This window comes from Narcine bancroftii, chromosome 2 (assembly GCF_036971445.1).
Source record: "Narcine bancroftii isolate sNarBan1 chromosome 2, sNarBan1.hap1, whole genome shotgun sequence".
NCBI lineage: Eukaryota > Metazoa > Chordata > Chondrichthyes > Torpediniformes > Narcinidae > Narcine > Narcine bancroftii.
In genome coordinates this window covers 45,241,146-45,266,629 of record NC_091470.1, presented here as the reverse complement: position 1 = coordinate 45,266,629, position 25,484 = coordinate 45,241,146, and the positions used below count along the sequence as shown (strand labels likewise).

Here is a 25,484-nt window from a genome sequence, read left to right as displayed (position 1 = left end):
GAATTTGGAACAAACTGTCAGCTGCCATCCACCTCTCTGAACTCCATTCCTCCATTATTAGGTTTACAAGATCCCCTCATACTTTTCTTTGGGATCTTCCATTACTTTTTCTGATGGATAATGAGACATTCGTTAATTTTGGAGAAGGGCTGGATAAAAAGATCTGCTGAATTTCATAGTCCCCTTACCAGACTTGATTGTTACAATTATAGTTACTCGATTTGAATTCAGTATTTCATTATGACATATTAATGAAAATGCACAAACAGAAGATTCCTACCCATTCCCTGTATTTAGTAATTGGCAATTCAGGGTATTTGTACTCTGCCATTGTTATTCCACTTGTTGTCTTCACAGCAGCAGAAAGAAATTTTTTTGAGCTCATATGGTTAATCTTCAAAAGATTCTCAGCATTAACCTTTTGCACATTACTGCCATCTGTATCTGAAAAAAACAATGAATATTTAACAAAAGAGCTCATTTTAAGAACATTTATATCAAAATAAAATGCAATTTTTTAAAATAAATCAGTTTATTATGCTTCAAAGTTAAAATAGTATTATAAAGTCAGTTTTTTTCTTAACTAATACATTTATGCACTCAACACCAAAGCAGGTTCTCTATTCTGAACTCGGTCACAAAGTATACAGAGAAAAGCACAAAGACACACCCAAAGCATTTTTATAGAAAAAAATGACATGCCCACAGATGCATAGGATTTCAAGTTAATTTGGCAATACAGCTATTTACATTTATTCCAGAAAATTAAAAGAATTATATTCAAAAGGGTTAGATGTGCATTTGTGCTTGTATACAAAAGCAGATTATGGAAGGTAAAATTTCATTAGGCTGCTTTCTATGCAATTAACGATGATTAATATTTAATATACATTTTAACAATTTTTAACAGGCTCCAGTTATGTTGATTTGTTCAGTGAAGGATCATCAAAAAGGAATATTCTAGCTATCACAGATAATTAGTCTTCAGAATTATTATTCTGGAAAAGTTTTGCTAATTTCCCTTCAGTCTCTGAATTGTCAGAACTTTAATCTGTTGGCCAAACAATTTCCAGCATACCTTCCTCAGGAAAATCTTCACATTGGGACATCAATTGTTTATTTTCATATTCAGAATTGGTCCCAAATTCAGCTTTGATCACTGATTCTTTTACTTCATTGCTGAAACAAAAATAAATATGGGGAGATGTTTTTTTTTTTAAAAAGTCACCTTTGCGATTGTAAATTTAAATTTCTAGATTGTAAAAGGAAATTTTCCATTATATCAATGACAATTTGTTTCATGCATATAAATTGCATCACTATTTACAACCCATGGCCATAGAAGTTTCACACCTTAAAACTTTCAGCACCAGATGGCAAATCACAACAAAAATAATGGTTGAAAATAGATTTTTACCAAAAGCATCAATTAGTGAAGCATAAAAAACTTAATACACCTAAGCTATCATTCACAAACTGACAAGTCTCAACAAAACTGACTGAATATATTTTCTCCAGTTCTTTCCATTAATTTGGAATGTGTGTGTAGAATTAATTTGTATTCCAATATTAAAGAGCTAATATTATGGACAGGTATTCATTCCATTTATGGATCTAAACGGAGATTGTAAAGCACTTTACAGCAAACGTCTAAGTTTTAACATAAGAAATGCAGTTGTCATTTATGCAAGACTTAATTGAATTGCTGTTCCTAGCAGCATGCTCAGATGATAGATTTTTTAAAAAATCATGATTAAAAGGTACACATTGGCCAAAATACCAAGGATAATTAACCTGAGCTTCTTTAAAATATTGGTATAGAAGATCTGTCAGATTTTAAGCACAGGCTTTGAAAGATAACAGTTCAAAGGGTACATCTTTCAAAGTGCAGTAACATCAATCAGGTCAAGTGCATGCACAGTTGGAAACTTTCCAAAAGGGAGCCATCTCTCAATATAAGCTAGGGATAAAAATGGCATACAAAAATGTAAAGTTGGTAGCCATCAGAAGGATGCATTGGACAAGTGGTCCTCAACCATTTTCATTCCACTCACATACCACTTTAAGTATTCCCTACCCCATTAGTGTTGCGATTAGTTAGGGGTGGCTGAAGGTGGGATGTGGGTGGAAAGAGAAAATTTGAAAACCACTGTTTTAATCGTACTTCATTGACTAATTATGTGCACGGTTTCTTAACTCCCAAGGAAATGGGTCAATTACAATTTTTCTCAAGCAAATTATTTCAGTAACAATTGGGTCTAGAGCAGTGATTCTCAACCTTCCCATCCCACTCACATACCACCTTAAGCAATCCCGGTGTAGGAATTATTTAAAGTGGTATGAGAGTGGAAAGAAAAAGATTGAGAACCACTGCATTAGATACATCTTCAAGTAGGTCCAAGAGCAACCCATACCCAAAAGACCAGCTTCTTTTGAAAATTACATCGCCTGCACAGTCCATATGGTTATATGCTTCATTTATTTGTAATGCTAGCCTGTTCCTCCAAAACACACTCCTAGTTGAACAGGTGGCCAAATAAAATAGGGCCTTATTTCTGTTTGATAAATTCTAGCCTCAAAAACCAGTTTGAGCTGACTGCAGATGCTCATTAATTTGCAGCCTAATAAGAAATTCAAGCAGAAGATGGAAGCGTCGTCCATGGACAGAATGATTCTGATCCCAATGACATTTCTGCTTTTACACCAAGATACTTCTCATTGAAATGTACAAAAGTTTCACTATTTCCATATTTTCTTAGGGCACAGGAAGCCATTTCAATCCATAAAAATCAATGCTGATTTATAGGCCAACAATTTTCCCTAACCTAATCTTCCTACATTTCCATCAATCTGGCTGCTACAGGAAATTTATTAAATTTATTGAGCCCAATTAACCTATCTTTTGGACAAGGGAGAAATTGGAACATTCTGGGATGATTTTTTTTTGGGGGGGGGGGGGGATGAGCTGTAACCCATCTGATCACATGAGAATGTGTAAATTCCAGACTGATCAGAGGTGAGGATTGAAACCTGTCTATAAAGCTGCCACCCAACAACACAAAATATGAAAATGGGCTCATCTCTAATACCCCACATCCAACACTCATTCCATTTTGTAAGAATCTGTCAGCCTGACATCATAATGCAGCAATAAACAATATGTGATGAATTCCTCAAAATATTTTCAATCTTACTACACAAACTACCCAGCCCTGGAAGAATACTTGACAGCATACTGAAGTTGATACTAATTTATTGTTTTAGAAATTAGACCATTGTGGTGCTGGACACGGCCAAGAAAGACTCAGTCACCACATTGAAAGTCGTTAATGACGCTGTTTTTATTAAAATTCAGCGCATGCCCTTTTAAGGGCAGCATGAGCTCAGTCACCTCATGCATTGTGACATCATAATCGCTGCCCCAGGCATGCGCTGGGCAGGAGACTTGAGGCAGGGAGAAAACCTTGACAGCGCCATCTTCCCAAGGCTGCACCGCCACGTGGCGTTACACGTGGGGCCGGTTCGCCATGAGAGAGTGCGCCACCACACCATCATATTAAAAAACATTCAAGATTAACAAATGCACTCAGCAACTTAACTGAATATCAATTGTACACCAATACATATCAACGCAATGAGCGACAGAATAGTGGTTCAGGACACTGACTAACATATCTCCCAATGAAGCAATTAAAAAAATACTGGGAGACATTCATAATAAGCCAGGTTTCAACTGACAGGCTTTGTAGAATGGAAGTATTTCATTTACAGGATAATCATATTGTGCAAAAAGCCAGATTACAGAAAAGCACTTACTTTTCCTATATGGCATGGGAAACAGTGATAGATTTTCCTTTCCATTTAACCACTTAATTCAATTCTTTTATTGATTACCTGCGTAGCAACTATTATTCTGAATTTTCATTTACTTGTTTAAATTAATATCCCTCATCCAATGCTTGCAAGTTTGATTACAATTTTGCTTCCCAATCATTAAACTCAACGTAATCATTCAATTCCACTCAAGTTCATCTCCTGCCACAATAGGTCAACAGCAGATGTTACCTCAAATTGGACCACAAGAACACCTATATCAATCTGCTGCTCCTTGACTACATCTCCGCATTCAGCACCATCTACTATCAATGCTGATTAATCAAACTCATTAACATGGGACTCTATTCCTTACTTTGTAAATTGGATCCTTGTGGCAGAATCTAATTAGTACAGATTAGCAGCATCACCTCCACCTACTGACCATCAGCACAGGGGCATCTCATGTTTGCATGCCTAGTCCCCTGCTAATTTCTCTCCATAGCAATGACTTCCTCGCCAACTTCAGCTTCAACATAATTCACACATTTGCTGATAGCATCACTGCTGTTGGCCAAATAACAGATAATAATGAGTCAGAATATGAGTGATTGAAAATCTGTCTGATTGTCTGAAACCTGAACAACAACTTTGCTCTCAACATTTTCAAAACCAAATGAGTTGATTGTGGACTTCGGGAAGGGGAATTGTGAGACAGCCTGAAGAGTGTTAATACCGAGAGGAGTCACGTGATGGAGTAGTGGCCAGTCGGGAAAACCAGCCCTCTCCAGGAAAATAGGAAAAAAGTTAGAAAAAAGCAAAGCATAACAAAAATAAAAGAAATAGAAGATAAAGATACAAAGAGAAAGAAGATGGCTTCCAAGAAGGAGAAAGTAAAAACTGGAAAAAAAAAGTAGAAAAGTTGCCGGAGAAGAAGGGCGGCAGCCCTACCTGTACAAAGGAACAGGACGCTGTGGTGGCGAGGAGCGCCCGACCCTAGAGGTCAGTGCCTGCCCTGCGGAGTTGCAACCCACCAGCCGGTGGACTACAAAAATGGCTCTCGGAGCCAAACAAAAGTGCGCAACTGTGCAATCAAAGGAGAAAAAGGACACCAGCGGGAGGGGGGGCTCAGCAGAGAAGCAGACTGTCACAGAGCGAACAGCTGAGAGATGCCCGACACCAGGACGCTCAGCTGGAGGACGAGGAAGGCAGCAGAATAGGGAGCGATGAAACAGACGAGGGAGATAGACAGAGGGATGACAGAGAAGAAGATCAAATTCAGGAAACACAACAGACAAGCAGCCCTGGAGGGGAGGCCCAGCAAGAAGAGGCCCAGCAAGAAGAGGCCCAGCAAGAAGAGGCCCAGCAAGAAGAGGCCCAGCAAGAAGAGGCCCAGCAAGAAGAGGCCCAGCAAGAAGAGGCCCAGCAAGAAGAGGCCCAGCAAGAAGAGGCCCAGCAAGAAGAGGCCCAGCAAGAAGAGGCCCAGCAAGAAGAGGCCCAGCAAGAAGAGGCCCAGCAAGAAGAGGCCCAGCAAGAAGAGGCCCAGCAAGAAGAGGCCCAGCAAGAAGAGGCCCAGCAAGAAGAGGCCCAGCAAGAAGAGGCCCAGCAAGAAGAGGCCCAGCAAGAAGAGGCCCAGCAAGAAGAGGCCCAGCAAGAAGAGGCCCAGCAAGAAGAGGCCCAGCAAGAAGAGGCCCAGCAAGAAGAGGCCCAGCAAGAAGAGGCCCAGCAAGAAGAGGCCCAGCAAGAAGAGGCCCAGCAAGAAGAGGCCCAGCAAGAAGAGGCCCAGCAAGAAGAGGCCCAGCAAGAAGAGGCCCAGCAAGAAGAGGCCCAGCAAGAAGAGGCCCAGCAAGAAGAGGCCCAGCAAGAAGAGGCCCAGCAAGAAGAGGCCCAGCAAGAAGAGGCCCAGCAAGAAGAGGCCCAGCAAGAAGAGGCCCAGCAAGAAGAGGCCCAGCAAGAAGAGGCCCAGCAAGAAGAGGCCCAGCAAGAAGAGGCCCAGCAAGAAGAGGCCCAGCAAGAAGAGGCCCAGCAAGAAGAGGCCCAGCAAGAAGAGGCCCAGCAAGAAGAGGCCCAGCAAGAAGAGGCCCAGCAAGAAGAGGCCCAGCAAGAAGAGGCCCAGCAAGAAGAGGCCCAGCAAGAAGAGGCCCGACAAAGAGATACAAGCAGCCCATCAGGAAAAATGGAAGAGACACAGACACAAAGAAGAGAAGAAGACACAAACACAGATACAGACACAGAAGGAGAAGAAGAAGGCCAAGATCTTCACAGAGAAGAAGGTAAAACTGATGGACAAAGAGAAATAATAGGTAAAACTGATGAACAGAATAAAGATAAAGTCTTTTTTGAAGAACAAATGAGATCAGTAAAAGAATGGTTATCATTAGAATTTAATGCCATTAAAAGGAAAATGAAAAGAACAGATAAAATGCAAAGGTTAGAACTGGTAATGACAGAAATAGGAAAAAGAGTAAAGAATGTGGAAGAGTGGGAAACGGCTGTAGAAATGGAAGTGAATGACAAGTCAAAAATTGGAAGAAAGTGATTAAAAAATTAAAGAGATACAAGAGTTGTTAACTCAGAAAATTGATATGTTGGAAAATTATAGTAGGCGAAACAACATAAAAATAGTGGGCCTGAAGGAGGGTGAAGAAGGCACAGACATGAAAGAATTTATAAAAGGATGGATCCCAAAGGTCCTGGGAACGACAGAAATGCAGGAAGAAATGGAAATAGAAAGGGAACACAGAGCATTAGCTCGAAACCACAAGCACATCAAAAACCAAGATCCATCTTAGTACAATTTTTGAGATACATGACAAGAGAAAATATACTGGAATGGGCAAGGAATAAAGTTAGAGAAGATAATAAACCATTGGAATACAAGGGTCAAAAAATATTTTTTTTACCCGGACATAAGTTTTGAACTCTTAAAGAGGAAAGAGTTTAATACACCGAAATTGATTTTATGAAAAAAAAGTTACAAACTCATGTTAAGACATCCAGCCGTGCTTAAAATATTTATACCCTGGGAGCAAAATAGACTGTTCTCAGATCCAGAGAATGCAGAAGAATTTGCAGAACTTTTGCAGGACAGAAGAGATGAAACAAGAATGAAGAATGGCAATAAAGTATATATAAATATGTAAAAACAATGTATATGTAAAGTACTAAAGAGGGAAAAGAGAAGGGAAGGAAGGGAGTAAGGGGGAAAAAAGAGTGAAAGCTTTGTTATAAGTGTTAAAAAAGTGTTTTCTGGAGAGGGCTGGGTAGAGGGGAAATAACTGTCAGAGCAAAATCAGGTGACACTGCGAACAAGATCACAATCCAAATGAAAAGGGGAGTTGTGGTTGCCCGGCAAGGGATATGGGGCAACTCAGAGAGGGGGGCGGAGAACTTTTGGGGGTTAAGGTATTAGTGGATGTGGGAACTGCAGGGGTACTTGATATCTTAAATGTGTTGTCATACATTAAGTGTAATAAGAGAAAACTAAGAGATGAAAATGGGGAAAAGGGGGATGGAGGTGGCAAAGAGGTAGAAAAGAGGTGTATGCAAGATATAAGATGACCATGACTATAAACATTAATGGAATACATAACCAAATTAAAAGGAAGAGCCTACTAAATTTATTGAAGAAGGAAAAAATAGATATAGGATTTGTGCAGGAAACACATCTAACTGAAGTGGAATATAAACTAAAGAGAGACTGCGTAGGACACGTAATGGCAGCATCCTATAATTCACGAGCTAGAGGTGTAGCCATACTAGTTAACAAAAATGTACCAATCAAAATAGAGGAGGAAATAATAGATCCAGCAAGGAGGTATGCAATGATAAAGTGTCAGATATACTCAGAATTTTAGAATTTGCTCAATATATATGCACCTAACGAGGAGGATCAAAAGTTTATGCAGGATTTTTTTTGAAGATTGCAGACACACAAGGAAATATATTGATAGGAGGCGATTTAAACCTTAATTTGGACCCAATGTTGGAAAACACTGGACAAAAGACAAGTAAAAAGAATAAAGTAGCCAAATCTTTGGTTAAATCAATGCAGGAAATGAAACTTATGGATATATGGAGGAGGCAACACACAAGAGAGAAGGAATTTTCATATTATTCAAGTAGGCACAAAACTTACTCAAGGATTGATATGTTTTTGTTGTCAGCCCATATTCAAGAGAGTTAGAAAAACTGAGTATAAAGCTAGACTACTATCAGATCATTCACCCCTGCTATTAGCAATAGAACTGGAGGACATCCCACCAAGAACATATAGGTGGAGGTTAAACTCCATGCTACTTAAAAGGCAGGAATTTATACTCCACATAAGTTAAATGGACTTAATCCTAATTATTTAAATAAGTGTTTTCGATGTGCGAAAGAAATAGGGACTTTTTTTTGCATTCAGTGTGGTCTTGTGAAAAAGTAGAAAGGTTTTGGAATGAACTGAGTTTATTATTAGGGCAAATTATGAAGATAAAGATACCAAAGGATCCAAGAATATTTTTACTTGGAGATATTTATGAAAAGGATTTAAAATTGAATTTGGACAAATACCCAAGAAAATTTTTTAAGTATTGCAATAGCAACTGCAAATAAATGTTTGCGATATGGAAAGATGATAGAGAAGTGTTATTAAATAAATGGTGTAAGTGAGATGCGAAATTGTACACCTTTGGAAAAAATTATGTATAGTTTAAGGAATCAAGTTGAAAAATTTTTTTTATAGTATTTGGAGACCATATATGGATTTTATGGATAATTTTCCATCCACCTCTTTTATCTTATCCACTCCTCTTAATTAGCAATTTTTAATAACAATTAATGATTGTATATTAAATGGTAGGTGCTTCTTTCTTTTACTTTTGAGTGGGGGAATGGGGAGCAAAATATAAAAGTTTTTTGTATCATTGGGCTATGGATATTTGATTGTTTTATTCATTTTTTTTCTTGTAATGAGGCAATTAAATTAAAAAAATTAAATTTCCTGTCATGGCAATTAATGAATGGTGGTACAGTAAAACCCCAGTATCTAGAATTCAAGCAACTAGCAGTCTCAAGCAACTGGCAAAAAGAAAACAAATATATAAAAATTAAAATAAATGATAAGTTAAAAAATATGCATTTAAAATTGTAAAAGTTAATTTCCTCTGAAATAATACATAAACCTTTGGTGAAGATGGGTGCAAATATTCAGCCAGCAAAGGGCCTTGGTTGTGCTTTGCTTGTAGCAGCTGTTTGAATAAAGTTGTGTGAAACTGCAATGGTGTCACTCAGGATGAAGAGTTGGTTAATGAAGCTTGCCGTTGGGGAACTCTCTTATAGCGTCTTCTTATTTCTGCTGAGCAAGTGTCACCCTAGTCAGAGATTTTATCTGTAAATTTGGATGAGTGGGTGTTAATTATTTATAATGTTATTGTTCATCTTTCAGGCAGCTCTGTGGAGAAGGAGGAACCTGCAGATGCAGCAATGGTTAAATGTTTTCAAAGAATGTGATTAAAAAGAGTAAAATGCTTTAAGGTTTATATACAAGTTTTAAGGTTTATATATTCATGCAAATGAAGTTTATTCAGTGCAAGTACAGTATTTCTGTCTTTTAACCTGTTTATTCTTAATGCATTTGAATTTGTTAGGCATTGTAAGAGGAAGCTTCAAGTAACCAGAAAATACACTTATCCGGCATCTACAAATCCCCATAGGTGCTGGATTCCAGGGGATTTGCAGTGCAAATATACCAAGCAGGTAGTGGCAACTTTATGAACAGACCCATGGCAAAATGACAGAACATGGAATGTATATAAAACTTCAGAATGAGATTATATAAAATTGGAGACCAAAACTGTTAAGTGGATATTCATTATAGCCTCCTGAAATCCTTATCCAATATTAATCTTCCACTATATTGACATCAATAATTGCATGGAACAAAAAGGGTACAAGGTCACAGCAAATGAAAACAACCTAACTGCAAGGCTGAAGACTGGTACTCAAGAAATTAGTAGCACCTCAATTCAATCTGTTCTAATATAGCTATGACACTGTCTACCATCGCAGTATTGTGCAAAACAAGGTGAAAAATTACAATTCTGTAAATACAAGATTTAAAATAATTAATGCAAAAAAAAGAGAAAAAGTAAGGTAGTGTCCATAGTTCATTGTTCAGAGGAAGCAGTTTTTGTAATGTTCAGTGTCTCTCTTCAGGCTCTTGAACCTCGTTCCTGATGGTAGCAGTGAGAAAAAGGCATGGCCTGGGTGGTGAGGATCTTTGATAGAGGCTCCTTTCTTGAGGCAACAAAGATATCCTCAATGGAATGAAGACTAATGTCCATGATGGCACTAGCCTAGCTAACAACCTTCTGTAGCTTTGTCCTGAATTGTGCATTGGCACCTCAATACCAAAAAGTGATGCAACCAGTCAGAATGCTCTCTAACGTACACCTGTAGAAATTTTCAAGAGTCTTTGATCACATACCAAATTACCTCAAACTCCTAACAAAATATAGCTGCTAGCTTATCTTCTTCATGATTGCATCAACATGATGGCCTCATGATAGATCTTCAGAGATGTTGACAGCCTGGAACAAAGGAAACTAAACTAATGTGCAAGTCATAAGACCTTAACTTGAAGACGCTGCTAACGAGACACTCAAAAAGAATATGTAAACAACATCTTAAAAGTTGCAACTTGCAATTAATTTTAATTTTAATCAATAAATACTGAAATTACCTGAGATACTCACATCACATCAATGTTTAAAAATGACCCCAAAATGCTCATAATAAAAAATCTGTTGCCAAAAACATATTTTTTAAAAATGAAAAGGACAAACATTAGAGTTTTTGTAGTGATGTTTATTTATTTGATCAAGTGTGCAACTTAGATCCTGCAGAAAGGTAGGCCCATTTTGGCCGGATTTGGCCGACATACTAACCAGAATAACGAAGGTAACCTTTCCATCAGATCCAACGTTGTATCCGCTGGGGAAATTTATGGACACAAGCTACAAATTCAATTCACATTTATTTCCTTGTGCATAGCAATGACCTGGAAGTCTGACTCCCCTCTTATTATCAGTAAGTGGATTACAAAGCTGTATCCCCATGGAGAAAAATTACATATCTTAGAAACTGACACGGTACCTTGTTAAAATATAGCAGCCACGGGAGCACAGCTATAGCCACACCCTGAAACAAAAACTCTGAGGTCTACCAACAAATGGATTAATAAAATTAATTATATAAGGGGGGGTGGCTCTACAGCCTATATGGATACTTACTCTTTTTTTTCCTATTTTCTTTTTTTCTTTCTCTTTTTTCCATTTTCTCTGTCTTTCCCTTGTTTTTTTTTGGGGGGGGTGGGATTGGGAGGGGGAGAAACACCACGTATATGTAGATTGCTGGGAGATATTGATATATTCTGTAACAATCAGTGATGTTACCTCCTTGTTTATTGAGGACAAACAAAGCAAAATATTCAAAAAAAGTGTGCAACTTAGAAATATATTTGATTTCCTAGCATTCGTCTGCACCAGCGACAGCAACCTCCCACCATCCATCTGCATCAGCGACCTCCCAGTGGCCAATCATTTCAGTTCTGCGTCATACTCCCATACTCACTTGTCTGTTCATGGCCCCAATGGCCCCATATACTATCTCACCAAGACCACCCATAAAATGGAGGAGCAACACCTAATTTTCCTCCTGGGCACTTTCCAACCGGATGGCATGAACATCAACTTTTTCAGTTTCTGCTAACCTGCTCCCCTTTCCCCCTGTCAACTCTCCACCTCCATCCCTCTTTCCCTTGTTTGCTGCTGTGCTCTCCCTCCCTTCTCTACCTATTACCTCCTGCTTTTGCAACCACAGACATCTGCCAACATTTTTCCATACCTTGATGAAGAGCTCAAACCCGAAACGTCAGTCATTAATTGTATTTTTGCTATATAAAGTGGAGTTTGGCCTGCTGAGATTCTACTGGAAGAATATTTTTCATTCTTTATCAACAATTTTTAAATTAAATTAGAACCATGCCTTTTAATTGCTGTTTGGTTTTCATATGAACTGGATAAACTTTTATTGCCATGTCAAGAGAAAGTTTTATCTTTTAATAGGTTGATAGACAGACAAGCAGTTTTAATGAAATGGAAAGATGAACTCTCACTGACTCGTGCACAGTGGCTACATGATGCAATGACATATTTAAGTTTAGAGAAAATTTGGTATAATATTAAATATAAAAGGAATGGGGCCCATTTACAGAATACTATAATTGACAGTTTTAGCTGATTTGGGCACTGTCTTCTGGAATAGCAATTTGATCCACCTTTGAATTTTTCTTGTAACTTGATGAGAAGGAAGGGGTTAGATTAGTATTAGGTTTTTTTGATAAATGTATTTATGGGGTTTAATTATGATTATCCTAGATGATATCTCTTTTTTTTAGATACTATATTAAGGTATAATGAGATTTGTTATAATATTATTTAACTGATTTTTTTAATGTATAATCATTTTAACAAATCACATTTAACAATTAGGGATGAAATTTAAAATTTGTCATATTGTGCATTTACTTTATATGCTATGTGGATATGATCATATTTCTTCACTATTTTAGTTCATTTCTCTCTATTGAGGATGTGACAACACTTCAGCCACTGGCTCTGAAAAGTTAGGGCAAGAGAGGACCATAAAGCTGCAAGTTCTTTCTACAAAAGATAAATATCTATCAGTAGGAACCATTCTCTAATCTATTACTTTCATTATCACTTCTTGCTGTGGAATGTTTAAAAGTGGCACAATTTTTAAAGATTAAAACAGTAGCTTCCAAACTCACATTCCACCTTAAGCAATTCCTATGCCATAAGTGCACTGTGATTTGTAAAGGATTACTAATCACAATGCACTTATGGCATAAAGATTGCTTAAGATGGTATGTGGGTGGAAAGAAAGTTTGAAAACCACTGCTTTAATTGGCTCATTATGTGCAGTTTCATAACTCCAAAGAAAATGGGCCAATGACAATTTTTTTCTCAAGCAAAATATTTCAGTAACAATTGGGTCCAGAGCAGTGGTTTTTAAGCAATCCCTTCCTAATCACAGAGCACTTATGGCACAAGGATTGCTTAAGGTGGAACGTGGGTTTGGGGGGTGGGGAGTTTGAAAACCACTGGTTTAATACACAATAAAAGTGCCCAATAATGAGTATTATGAAGCACGAGGAGTATAACGCCAAAATGACATTTAGGCAAGTGCCTACCAATAAAATGAAGACCCCCCCCCCATCAAGTCGCAGGAATCTGGAAACCAGTTGTGGTGCTCCAAACAATAGAAGAATGGACGCGTATCCATCCTTGCTAAGAGCCCTGTCCATCACCGACGAGGCAGAAGACGCGTCGCCACTTAGGCTCACCACTTTGGCCGAGAACTTTCGGGCTCTGGGCTGGACTGGCCAGAACCTGACTCCATCGGATCGGCCACCAATGAACGGCGTCTTCCTCCCAAAAACTCAACCTCCCCGACAGCTTTGCCAATGGTAAACCAATCTTCTATTTGCTGTTCCCCCAGGTTCTTAATCATGGTGTTCCTCGCGTCCAACCCACCCTGCTACCTGCGCGTCGCAAATGGCGCCCCAGCCCTTCCCTGCGCCTGCGCAGAACTCTCTCGCCCAACGCCGAGCGGGCCTCGTGTTGGTGACGTCACTCCAAACGCCAGTGAGGGGGATTCGAAAGACAAGGAGGCCCAACATGAAGTACATCATTAGAATCCACGGAAGGAGGGCGTGATGAACGATTTGGCTGGAGAAATAATTAAACCAATCAGATGTTCTTGCACTCACGAAATGCACTTGTCAATGGTTCAATCACCAGATCAAATAATAAAGGGCTTAATAGGCATCCTTGACAAGTGCCACTTGCAGATTAAAAGGTTGAGATGGTTGTAAATTAGTAAGAATTGTGGCAGAAGGTTGCGAGCATTGGATACTTAACAAGTCATCATTCACAACACCAATTAACATTTTCCGTTGTTATCAAACTAGTTTTTTTTCAATGTATTTTTTAAACTAACTGGGGTAATTGTCTAAAGGGAATCACAAAAGTCTGTAGGCACTGTGATTGTGTTAAAAACCAGAATGTTGGTGACACTGTATGTCTTACAACATAACAATGGCATCATGAAGAAAGCACGACAGCACCTCTTCTTCCTCGGGAGTTTGCAGAGGTTTGGTATGACATCAGAAACTCTGGCAAATTTCTACAGATATGTGGTGGAAAGTGTGCTGACCGGCTGCATCATGGTCTGGTATGGGAACACCCTTGAGCATAAAGCCCTCCAAAAGGTAAGGAGGCAAAACTTTCCCAACTATTGAGTGCATCTACAGGGAATGCTGCTGTCAAAGAGCAGCAGCAATCATCAAGGATTCACACCACCCAGCGCACACTCTGTTCTCACTGCTGCCATCAGGAAAAAGAAGATTATAGATGCCACAAGATTCACTCTACCAGGTTCACGAACTGCTGTTACCACTCTACTATCAGACTCCTCAACAACAAACTCAATAAAGGACTCTTACTTGTGCACTTTATTGATTTTCTTTACTTGATCTCCTTGTATTCGTTATCTGTTTACAGTTCTTTAGATTGCTTACATGTTTCCTCTGTGTGCACTTCAATTTTGCACTTCCAATTAGTGGCAATTCTGCCGCGCCCGCAGGAAAAAGGAATCTCAGAATTGTGTGGAGTTATGAATGTACTCAGACAATAAATCTGTAATCTTTACCTCCTACAGGGGCTATGTTACCTGCTTTTTCACTGAAACTACATGCACTTGGTTACATTTTTCACCATATTGATGCCAAGAGCTCAAGGAGGACACGTGCGTTATGGATCATCTCTCTTTGCTGGAGTGCACTGTATGGAGTTTGACCTGCTGAGTTCCTCCAGCCGGCTGGGGGCGCTCTCGTGGGCGACCAGCAGCGATGTGCGGCCCTCACTTGTGACCTTCCTCTGAGTGAAGCTGCGAGAAGGTAAATCCAGGAACTGAACATTCGCGGTGGGTCAATATAATACAGTAGGGGGGGGGTTCTGTCACTTCGACTGTAGTTGGGCTTGGGTGACGTGTCTATTTCCCTTACAAACCGCTTATCTTACTGGACCGCTCCCGAGATTGGTCGCCTTCGGGCCTTTTCGTTTGACCCTGGGTCGGCTGAGAGTTTCTATTAACTGCAGGCGAGAGGGTTGAATTCTGCTGGTAGTGAAACCAAATTTACGACAAATATTTTTTTCATTTAATGCGAATGTATTCTCGTGTAACGATTTAAAGAATTGATCCGCTCCGATCTCTTGAGAACGATTGTCCTTTACCTTGTATATGATGTTAACCACCTTCTTCTCAACCCCAGACGATGGCCGGCCGAGCTGTTGCAGAATGGTGGTTTAAAATGAAACCTTACGCTTTAGCTTACCGGGAATTATGGCCAAGTTTAGCTATCACGGCTGTCTTATTCTACAAGATATCATATGGAGGTGAGTGTTGTAGGGTTTACTGATATTTTAAGAAATGGCATGCACCAGGATTTTGAGGGAAATTGGTGTTTTTCTGAGCCCTGTTGATATCTATATATGTTTTCAACCCAGGATCAAACTGCATTTAACTGATCCTGAGACGAGGGAGGTGGCGTCCTGTCGCTTCTCGGCCTTTAGTGAGGGAGGTGCCTTCGTGGGGGACTGGGGTAGCAAAAGAGCAAACCAGCCCCTTTAGAGTGGCAATTGACCAAAATGTCTGCAGGATCATGCCTATTATTTAATTGGACGTCAAGTAGAATGCCCGTTTTACTCCTGAAGATCGGAGGCATTGGTTGCACAATGACGACCAATGACTTTCTGCTGTGAGCGACCTCACACCTTTTCCCAAAGCTGGGATGCTGATTTTTTTTTTAATAGAGCATAGTGCTGCCTCGTATCTCCACAAATCGTGATTCATTTCTGGCTTCCCATGTTGCCTGTATCGAGGGCGCCTATTGCTCCTGTGACCTTGTTAATTTCCGCCTGTTATTTGGGTTTCGTCGTTCCAAGAATGTGCCGGTACGTTAATTGTCTTGGTGTCTTGAGACGTGAGTGAGAGGAATATTGAGAGGGTTGTTAATGGGTGGGAAAAAATAGATTAAGCCATAGGCTTATTCTGACAGCCAACGTAGACTTGAGTACTGGGACGATGAAGAAAAAAAATATAAAATTAAACGTTGATTTCACCGCTCCACACTTTGCTAGTAAATGCATCACCTGGAGGCATTTTTTTTAAACTATAGTGGTTAAGATATAAAAAAAACCTTGAGTATTATCACTTTTTGATGATATTTAATTAATGTTTTAGATGTCAGAGTCTGACGTTGTTCCCTCAACTGGCAACACAAACAAGAGAAATTTAATCCAAAATCTGAAAATTACACAGGGTGCCCAGATTTTTGCTATCAGCTTGTATCAATTTAGCATTTCTGACTTTTTCCCCCCCCCCAAACCGAAATAAAACACATGGATTTTTGCGACAGAGAACACTTTTTGAAGAGAAAATGAGTCTTTTACTGTGGTATTTCCATTAATTCAAGATTCTGTTTTATCGTTGTCTGTACAGAAGGTTGTTTTGCTATGTAAAGCTAATAATGCACTGCCATCATCAAAACAGTGAAGAGAAACAAAAGAGCCACTTCAGAAACAATGAATGTCCATAGATCCTAAATTAAAGATGATAACTCAAAATGTTAATTGTTTGGAAATTGGCACCAAAATTTTTAATATAGCACGGTTCAGGCCCATGAGCCCATTCAGTCCAATTATACCCAATTAATCTACAACCTCCGTACGATTTGAAGAATTGGAAGAAACTCGTGCAGACACGGTGAGAACATGCATACTCCTTACAGCATCCAGGTGGCTGGCACTGTAATATTGCACTGACTGCAGTGCTACCTGTAACTCTTGCTAAAGATATTACCATCAAAAGGTCAGTTCTCAGTTTATTACATTCTGCAATTGAACTAGAAAGATCTATAAATCCTCAGCCAATTAGGAAAATTCAAAATTAAAATTCAGGATGTGGAGTTAACTGCTAAATAGAACTCATATGAATGGGTTGAGATATGAAACCAGAAGAGATTTAGTTTTATTTGGAAATATGTTTGGCCCAGACATCTTGGGTTGTGTTAATTGTTCCAGGTTCCACTTTTTAAATGTTTTAAAAGTGAAGTTTGGGTATTATGAATTAAAGACCATCAATTTGTTAATTTGCAGTTGAATTGAGTCAGTTTGGAACAGGGAAGTACTTTGCCAACAAAATAATGACTATAAAGAACTGACAGTCTTGATCCTAAAAATGTTAACTCTGTGTCTCACCACAGATATCACCTGATATACTGAGTATCTCCACCATTTTTTTATTTTAAAAAAACTTGATTTTTCCAGATCTATTCTGATTAACCATGATTTCCATTTTTTATTTAAAAAGTAATTCATTAATGTAATACTAAATGTCTTTTTATGTTTTGCAGGTAAAAAAGCAGTAAAGGACAGTGAGTATTTATAGTCCATTTAAAACCGAGTCTACTCTAATTTAAGCGTATAACAATGGTTTTTATACCTTGAGGTTGAATAAGCCTAATTATTTAGCATTATTATTAATTGCCAGCACTACCTCAAACTTGTCCTTGCTCTGCTATAGGTCTATTGCTCCACATTTGAGGTATGGATGGAACTAGTAGCAAAAAGATCACAAGTGATTTTGGGATGGATTTAGGGAAAGGGAAGAAAGACAAATATTTAAGCTTTTGCACAGGTGGATAAATTGAATTTGACTGGAATGTTAGTAGTTCAATTCAAGTTTAAGATTTTGCATGGTAGATCTGAAGACAAACAAGAATTTTTGGGCAAGTCGTATTTGGAGGTGACAGATTTATTATTTCAACATTGATGGCAGTGTCTATTTTTGATGAAGGGTAATGATGTATTTTTTACTGTTCAGCCTCTAATCAATAAGGAAAGCCTTGTTGATAAATTTGCTGTTTATGATAAAATCTGAGAAATAGGTCTCCAAAAATAAAACTGCAGATGCAGGAATCTGAAATGAAAAATGTGGGGAAACACTTGACCAATCAAGCAGCATCTATGGAAAAAGAAACCAGTTGGGAAAAAGTTCTTCTTTCCACAGCTGCAGCTTGACCAGAGTTCTTCCAATATTTTATGGTTCTTGTTGCACCTTATGCAAAGATTTGCCCCAGAAGGCACTGTCATTCTTCAAAATACAGTTGACTTGTTTGAATAAATACTGTAAATATGAATTTAACAGCCTGTCCCCCCCCCCAACTCTTTTCAGTTTTCTGACCTTTGCAGATGTGAAACTTGGGTGAGCTGAAAGCTCATTTTTGTCTGCTGTGGTAGTAGATGGGGACTAAGTAAATACTGAAGTACTGGAGGAACTCAGCTGGTCTTTTCAGCGTCTATAGGAGACAAAGATTCCTGTACATTGCTGATGTTTCGGGCCTGAGCCCTTCATCAAGGGGGAAAAAAATCAGAAAAACCAGAAGCAGGATATATCAGGAAGTCTCAGAATTCAAACAATGGGGGAGGAATCCAGACCAACAAAAGGGGTTAATTGGATGTGATAAGGGACTAGGTAGAATTGACCATACCTGTGAAAAAAGAAACAGGGAATGGAGAGAAGATGGGTAAGTAGGGGGTTGGGGAGGTAAGAATTTAATAAAAGCCAGAGAAGTCTATATTAATGCCATCCGGTTGGAGGGTGCCCAGTCAGAAGATGTGTTGTTCCTCCACATTTACCGGTGGTCTCAATCTGGCAGTACGAGAGACCATGGACATGCATGTTGGCAAGGGAATGGAATGGGGAATTGAAATGGATGGCCACTGGGAGATCCATACTATTACAACAGACAGAGAGGAGGTGCTGAACAAACCAATCACCCAATCTGCGTCCAGCCTCTCTCAGGTCTTGTCATTAGAAGTGCAATGTGTATTTCAAGTTCTCTTTATTTGGTGTTCATATCAGGCTCGCACAGTAAAGACAAAATAGCATTTCTCCAGGATCAGAGCATATTTACATAAATATAAATTGGAATAGAAGTTAAAGACATTGCAATATTAAAATATTAAGACGTATACAGTAAAAGTCCATGGTACATTATCCACATGTTCTGGGAATTTAGGAAGCTGATGGCTTGAGGGGGAAAACTGTTGCCCAATCTGGACACAAGGGTCTGAGTGCTATGTGGTACCTCTTATCAGATGGCAGAAGAGAGAACCGTTTACATGAGGGGTGTGAGGAGTCCTTCACAATGTTTATTGCCTTTCACCTGCATCATGTTGTAGATGTCCTTCATGGCAGTAAGAGATCCCCAACGATCTTTTCTGTTGACATCACTATCCTCTGCAGGGTCTTGCAGACTGAGGTGGTACAGCTTGCATACAGGATGCTCTCAATACATCCTCTAAAGAATGTAATGAGGATGGAGGTGGGAGGTGAACTTTCCTCAGTCTTTGCCGGAAATAGCTGTGCTGCTGGGTTTTCTTGGCTATGGAGCTGGGGTTAAGGGATCAGGTGAGATTCTCCGCCAAGTGCATTCCAAGGAATTTGATACTCTTGACTACCTCAAGAATCGAGCTATCAATGGTCATCTCTTATTTAATTAGCGTTCAGATACAGGTTGTTTGCTCTGCAGCAGTCTGTTAACGACTGCACCTCATCACTCCTCGTTCTTAGTAATAAGGCCCACCATGATAGTGTCATTAACGAACTTGATGTGGTTTGATCTATGTTTAGCTGCACAGTAGTGGGTCAGCAGAGTGAACAACAGTGTTATCAATCCAGATTGCTTGAGGTCTACCCACAGGAAGTCAAGAATCCAATTGCAGAGGGAAGCGTTTAGACCCAGCAGGCTCAACTTTCTTATCAGGTACTGAGGTATGATTGTTTGAATGCTGAACTGAAGTCAATGAACAGCATTCAAATGTAGGAGTTCTTATTTTCTAGCTGAGTGAGAGCTCGATGGAGGGGGGTGGCAATGGTTTCGTCCATAGAGCGAATAGATCTCTGAACTGCAGGGGATCCACTGACAGGGAAGCAGGAGTTTGATGTGCTCCATGACGAACCTCTCAAAACACTCATGACGATGGACACAAGTGCAATAGGGCAATAGTCATAGCCATTTATCATTTTCTCCTTGCACCCTGTGGGATATTCGCATTATACATTTTGTATTTGTTGGTGAAACACGAAAGCAAAAGATGTAATTTAAGCCATTGAAAAAATGAGTATGCAAATTATGCTATTGTCATTCCATTCTTTGATGGCAGGTAAAGGTTGTACAAGATCTGACATTGATATCGGGGGAAAAAAATTGGTAATTTTTTGGTGCTTGTATCAATACTTCATTGTATGGTTAAAATAAAGGATTAGTTAACAGAGGGAAATTTTGAATTAGGCTCTCATTGTTGCTATTTGAGGACCCATATTCAATAAAAGTAATTTTGAGTTCATGTAAAGCATTATCTGGCTGGATTATACTGGTTCTCAATGCTATAATGAGGCCAAACATAAATTGGAATGCAAGTAGCTTACAACTTGGCAGTATGAACATTACTAGTGTTCTTCTCCCACATAGCTCCCTGGTCCACATTATACTAGCTCTCTCCCCTTTCTGTTTTGATTCAATGAATGGTTCTAGCCTGAAACATCAACCATTCTTTTTCTGATGTTGCTTGATCCACTGAGTTCCTCCAGTAGTTTTGTTTACACAATTTTTAATGTTCAAATTTGTACTTGTCTATCAAAAAGCAATTGATCTTTTGGAGTGGGAAAAAATGTAATCTTTATTCAACACTAGTCATTTTTAGAAATAACTCAAAACTTGAAACTTTTTAGAGGAATGTGCTGAGGACTAGAAGAGAGGAATAGAGATGTATGATCAAATTGAATCATTAACAGATCTACCACCATTGTTATGATGCAGGATGCTTAGAAGGTAGAGAATGAATTGAAATGAAGAAGGGTGAAAAAAATTAATAGATGGATTTGTTGTAAAGTAATATTGATGTCACCGTTTGACAATAAGATTGGGGAAAACTTTCACAGAAATGTTTGTTCTTGGAGCAAAAATTTTACATTGATTTTAGAGTTGATAAAGTGAGAGATAAATAGCATGTGGGAGATTTTGAAGCTTGGATACATATTGAACATAATATGGCATATTTGATTCTGCTTTCAGGGTGAAGAAAGCCAGAGATAGTTTTCAAAGAATGGGGTTTGTGGCTGGGACAGAATATGGTTACAGCTTTCTGATTTAATTTGGGAGTTGCCTGGATCAAGTATAGAGCATGAAAAACAAGTAAAATTGTACTTGTTTTCAACCAGGTGAATGTTTGATCAAAGCAAATCACATGATGTCAATAATTAGGGGCCAAAAAGCATTGGGAATGCACAAATTGAAAACAGTAATTGTCCAGAGTAAATTCTATACAGAGCATAATGAAGTATTCTAAACTTTAGAAATATGTATTCTTATTGTCTGAGCATTGTTTTGGGAGTAGGGCTTTTTCCTCTCCACCCGAATATTAATTATCTTTGAGTACGATAAAACTGCAAAATCACTTCAAGTGATGACTAACCTGAAGAAGTTCTCCTTTGCTATATAAAGTACACTGTTGACCTGACTTTCTCCAGCATTGTTTTTTTTTTTAAACTTCCTCTTGCTAGTTTGATCTTTCCTAAATAATTCCTAAAGACTTGATATTGGAAATGTATAAATTAGGAACCTATTTCCCTGCTGATAATTGAATATTTTAAAAAATGTTATTGATCTAACATGGATTACAGCCCAATTACAGCCTATTAAAACCCATGCTACCCAATTAACTAACCAACAACATCTGTTTTAGGAGGGTGAGCGGAAAATGTATGAAGAGAAAATCCTTGCATGTCACAGGGGGAACATATAAATTACTTTCAGTGCTAGACTTGAACTCTGATGCAGTAATTGTGCTAACCTTGCTGCCCATAGTAAGTTTATCAAATGCCTACCAATGATGAGATGTTTGATGTGCATAATATTTTTACAACACTTCTCTAGTTTCAATATGATTAAATTAGTTTTTTCTTGAGAAAGTGGTAATGTTTAACAATTTAAAATCTTCTATTTCTCTGCTGTACAGAATCTTCTAGTCATTGACCCTGGAGGTTCGCAAGTTGAAATTGTGTGAACCGTCACCGATCGAAATGATTACAGAAGAATGACTATCATCTGGAAGAATACTGTTTGTACATATATGATGTCCCCGTGCATGTTTATGCAATTACAGTAATAAAACTTTGCTTTGGAGTGTACCTTTCCTTAAATGTATGTACAAAGGATAAATGGCACAAAAATGGGCCATATGAACATTAAATGTTCTACTCCATCTTTTAAATCTAGTGGTATAACTGATCCTTATCTTTGTCTTTAGCATTTCTGGTATTCTTTGTAAATCTTTGTACCTGCTCCAATGTCTTCAAACTGTGGCAAAAAGATTTGTATTTAGTCAGCATAGTCTCATCAAGAGAAATCCCCTTAAGAGATCAATAGGTTTTTGAGTGGAGCTGCAGGAAATGGGTGAGGCCCAAATAAATATTTTTCATCTTTTTCCTGAGGAGAAAGACAGAGGCTAAGGAACTTTAGCAGTCTTCAAGATTGAGGACACAGCAGTAAATGTTGTCTGCATGGGCTTTAGTGAGGACTTTGATAAGGCCCAACATATGTAGGGTACTGGATGAGCTGGCAAATTGGATACAGAATTGGCTCAATGGTGGGAGACGAGATGGTAGCATTGTGGTACGTAGTTCCATGAAAGTGGTGAATCGAGTAGACAGGGTGGTGAAGAAAATATTTTGTATGTTTGCCTTTATCTTTCAGTACAGGAGCAGGCACTTTAGAGTCTGAACTTGAGAGTATTGTGCAGTTTTGGCCATCTAGCCTTAGGTAGGTTAAGCTAGAAAGGGTACAGAAAACATTCTGTTCCTGGGGCTGGTAGAGTTGTAGAACAATACAGTCATGTTGTGCTGACTTGTATGTATTATAAGAAAGTTGGAACTTTTCTTGGAGCATTGGAGGCTGGGGAGAGACCTTGTAAAGGTTCATAAAATCACGTAGGGCATACAGATAGCATTTTTCCAGATTGTACTGGAATCTAAAATGAGATGGGTATATTTTTTATAGTGAGGTTAATGTAAAGAAATAGAGAGGTTGTACTGAAGAAGTGAGGACAATTGTAATGTTTAAAAAAACACTTAGATAGGGACATGGATAGGAAAGATATAGAACAACATTGACTGGATGCATGCAGATGGAGCTAGCTCAGTCACCATGGATGAACTTGATCAAAGGGATGTTTTAGTGTAATAGCATTCTGACTCTAAAGTGTGAAAGATTAAGAATTGGATAATCTTGTGTCTTGACTCCATTTCCCTATCTTTTCCACAAATCCTTAAGACCAAATATCTACTTTGAGCTTTGAATATGTACAATGGTCTTGACCAGGGGTGGCCAACCTTTTAATTTTTAATTTGGATATACAGCACAGTAACAGGCCCTATTGGGTCACGAGTCTGAAATGGCCTGTAAACGTACTGTATGTCTAGATTAAAAGGTTGGTCAATTTTCTCCCCATTTAGAAAATAGACTGCCTGTTTATTTCTTCTACCAAAGTGCATGACTACACTTTGTAATTTCTTTGCCCATTCTATTAATGTAAGCCCTTCTACAGTGAAACATGAATGTCTGCAGAAGCTGTGATTGTAGTAAAAACAAACGCTAGAGGAACTCGGCAAGTCTTGGAGCATGCAGAGGTGATAAGGGTATATAACCAACATTTCAGGATCTCTATCCACTCCGCTATACCAATACATACCACAACCTCTGGGTGCTCAGCTACCCATTTAGGAATATTCTGCAATAGCTCAGACATCCTGAACCCAGGAGGCAACATACTATCCTGGAATTGCTTTTGTGGCTGCAGAATCTTATCTCTTCCCCCAACTTCGAGTCCTCCTGACTTTCCCCTTCCCTTCAGAGGCTTAGTGCTGATCATATGCTAGATCTGACCAGTATTAAAAGATGAATGAAGGTAAAAATATAAGGAATGGGGAAAAGATACAAGTCAGACAATTTAATTGCATTAGAGTAAAATTATAAAGTGAGATGGTCATAAATGACCCCCTGTAAAGCTCACAACTGGAAGGAGAACAAATGCTTTTATTAGCTTATAACTTCGAGTGGTTCTCATAGTAATCTTCAGAAAGTTTGAGGTGGGAAACCAGGGTTATATGTGAGCAGATGGGGAGGAGCTGGGAGGTGGGGCCACCCATCAGCATAGCACACTACCAGTGAATCCAAGTTCACCGCACCCCCATAACTTTTGGAATCTTATATAATTGAATAACAAATCTTTTCCATATTCAAACACAACCACTGATCATAAGTAGGTGGGACAGCATCTTTCCATTTCAGTGAAATCACGCCTCGCCAAAAGAGAGGCAAAAGTCATGGCGTGACTCAACCAGAGATGAAGAATTGTTCCCTCATTGTGCCGAAGAGGGCCATCAAAGGATTTGGTGTTAAATGAATATTGAACGATTTTGATAAAGTATGGAAAAACCTCTCCAGTATTTTTCCAGACAAGTCCAGAACATATGGATTAATGACACTTCTCTGCTCTTACACCTTTCACACCAGGGAGTCCTATCAGAATAAAAGCGAGATAATTTAGCTTGAGATAAATGTACTATGTACCACTTTGAATTGTAATAGACAGTGTCGAGCACATATCGAAGAGCTGTTAACCAACTTATATCCCAACCTACATCCGATAGTCAAATGTAAATCCTGTTCCCAAGCATTTTTGATTTGAGCCAATGGCCTAATTTAAACATGACAATTTCTCGTAAATATTAAACCTTTCCGAGTAGGCATAAATGTTCCTTATTTTAGAAAGTACTAGATATAAGCCATCTTATCTTTGGGACAGCGATCATTTGTTTTAAATGTATTTTTGTAATTTTTCCATCTAATGCTATTTTATTGGTGCCATCTCCCTGATAAAATCCCAATCATATTGCTGTAACCAAAATATTTTTCGCTCATCCATCGTTTTGGAGTACCTCTGCTCTCCTCGCTTCAAGTTTTCTTATCATGGACTCTGGTGCCACAAATTGTTTCTTTTCAGTCCCCTCCCCCTTGAACAATGACTTTTAAATCCCACGATCTTAGTATTAATTTTCCACGGTCTTATTGCTCAAGAGAAGGTGGGAGGACTTGGGTGTATACATTTTCATTTCATGCAACCCCTAATAGCATCGTTCAACTATTTAAGATATGTTTATCCTCCACCCAAGCCTATTTTTAGCAAAAGGACATTAAGCCATATCAGCACATTCAACGCTGCACCTGAATATTCTTGCAAAGGATACAGGAGAGGAGCGTTAAGTGGAGTTTTTAACGATCGGGGATGAGTAAGATTTAGGAAATCTCCGATTCTATTTGTACCCCTAATGTCTTCTTTCTTTGGCTTGGCTTCGCGGACGAAGATTTATGGAGGGGGTAAAAAGTCCACGTCAGCTGCAGGCTCGTTTGTGGCTGA

At 38.8% G+C, this 25,484-nt stretch overlaps 2 protein-coding genes across 7 annotated transcripts in view; one reads left to right on the top strand and one right to left on the bottom strand.

Annotated features, from left to right (window-relative positions):
* tdrd9 (tudor domain containing 9) overlaps positions 1-13,454 on the bottom strand; it is a 156,122-nt gene extending 142,668 nt beyond the window's left edge. For 2 of the 3 annotated variants that reach the window (XM_069916545.1, XM_069916546.1), the window contains exons 1-3: positions 13,226-13,454; positions 1,079-1,179; positions 281-444 (exon numbers count right to left, since the gene is read on the bottom strand). In XM_069916545.1, coding sequence (XP_069772646.1) covers positions 281-444; positions 1,079-1,179; positions 13,226-13,392 — 432 coding nt within the window. In that variant the 5' untranslated portion in view covers positions 13,393-13,454. Of the gene's footprint in view, positions 1-280; positions 445-1,078; positions 1,180-11,090; positions 11,328-13,225 lie in introns of those variants that run through there. The other variant, XM_069916547.1, reaches the window with a different exon arrangement.
* Positions 13,455-14,733: 1,279 nt separating this feature from the next.
* Positions 14,734-22,280, top strand: atp5mj (ATP synthase membrane subunit j). 4 transcript variants are annotated; one of them, XM_069916541.1, is made up of 5 exons: positions 14,734-14,839; positions 15,215-15,338; positions 17,357-17,377; positions 20,172-20,218; positions 22,026-22,280. In XM_069916541.1, exons 2-5 carry the CDS (start codon positions 15,218-15,220, stop codon positions 22,071-22,073), a joined length of 237 nt encoding a protein of 78 aa, XP_069772642.1. In that variant the 5' UTR covers positions 14,734-14,839; positions 15,215-15,217; the 3' UTR covers positions 22,074-22,280. The 4 variants fall into 4 exon arrangements, with proteins under 4 accessions (XP_069772642.1, XP_069772644.1, XP_069772645.1 ...); XM_069916543.1 differs by having other exon boundaries at positions 14,773-14,865; XM_069916544.1 differs by lacking the exon at positions 14,734-14,839 and adding an exon at positions 14,900-15,059.
* The last annotated feature ends 3,204 nt before the right edge of the window (positions 22,281-25,484 follow it).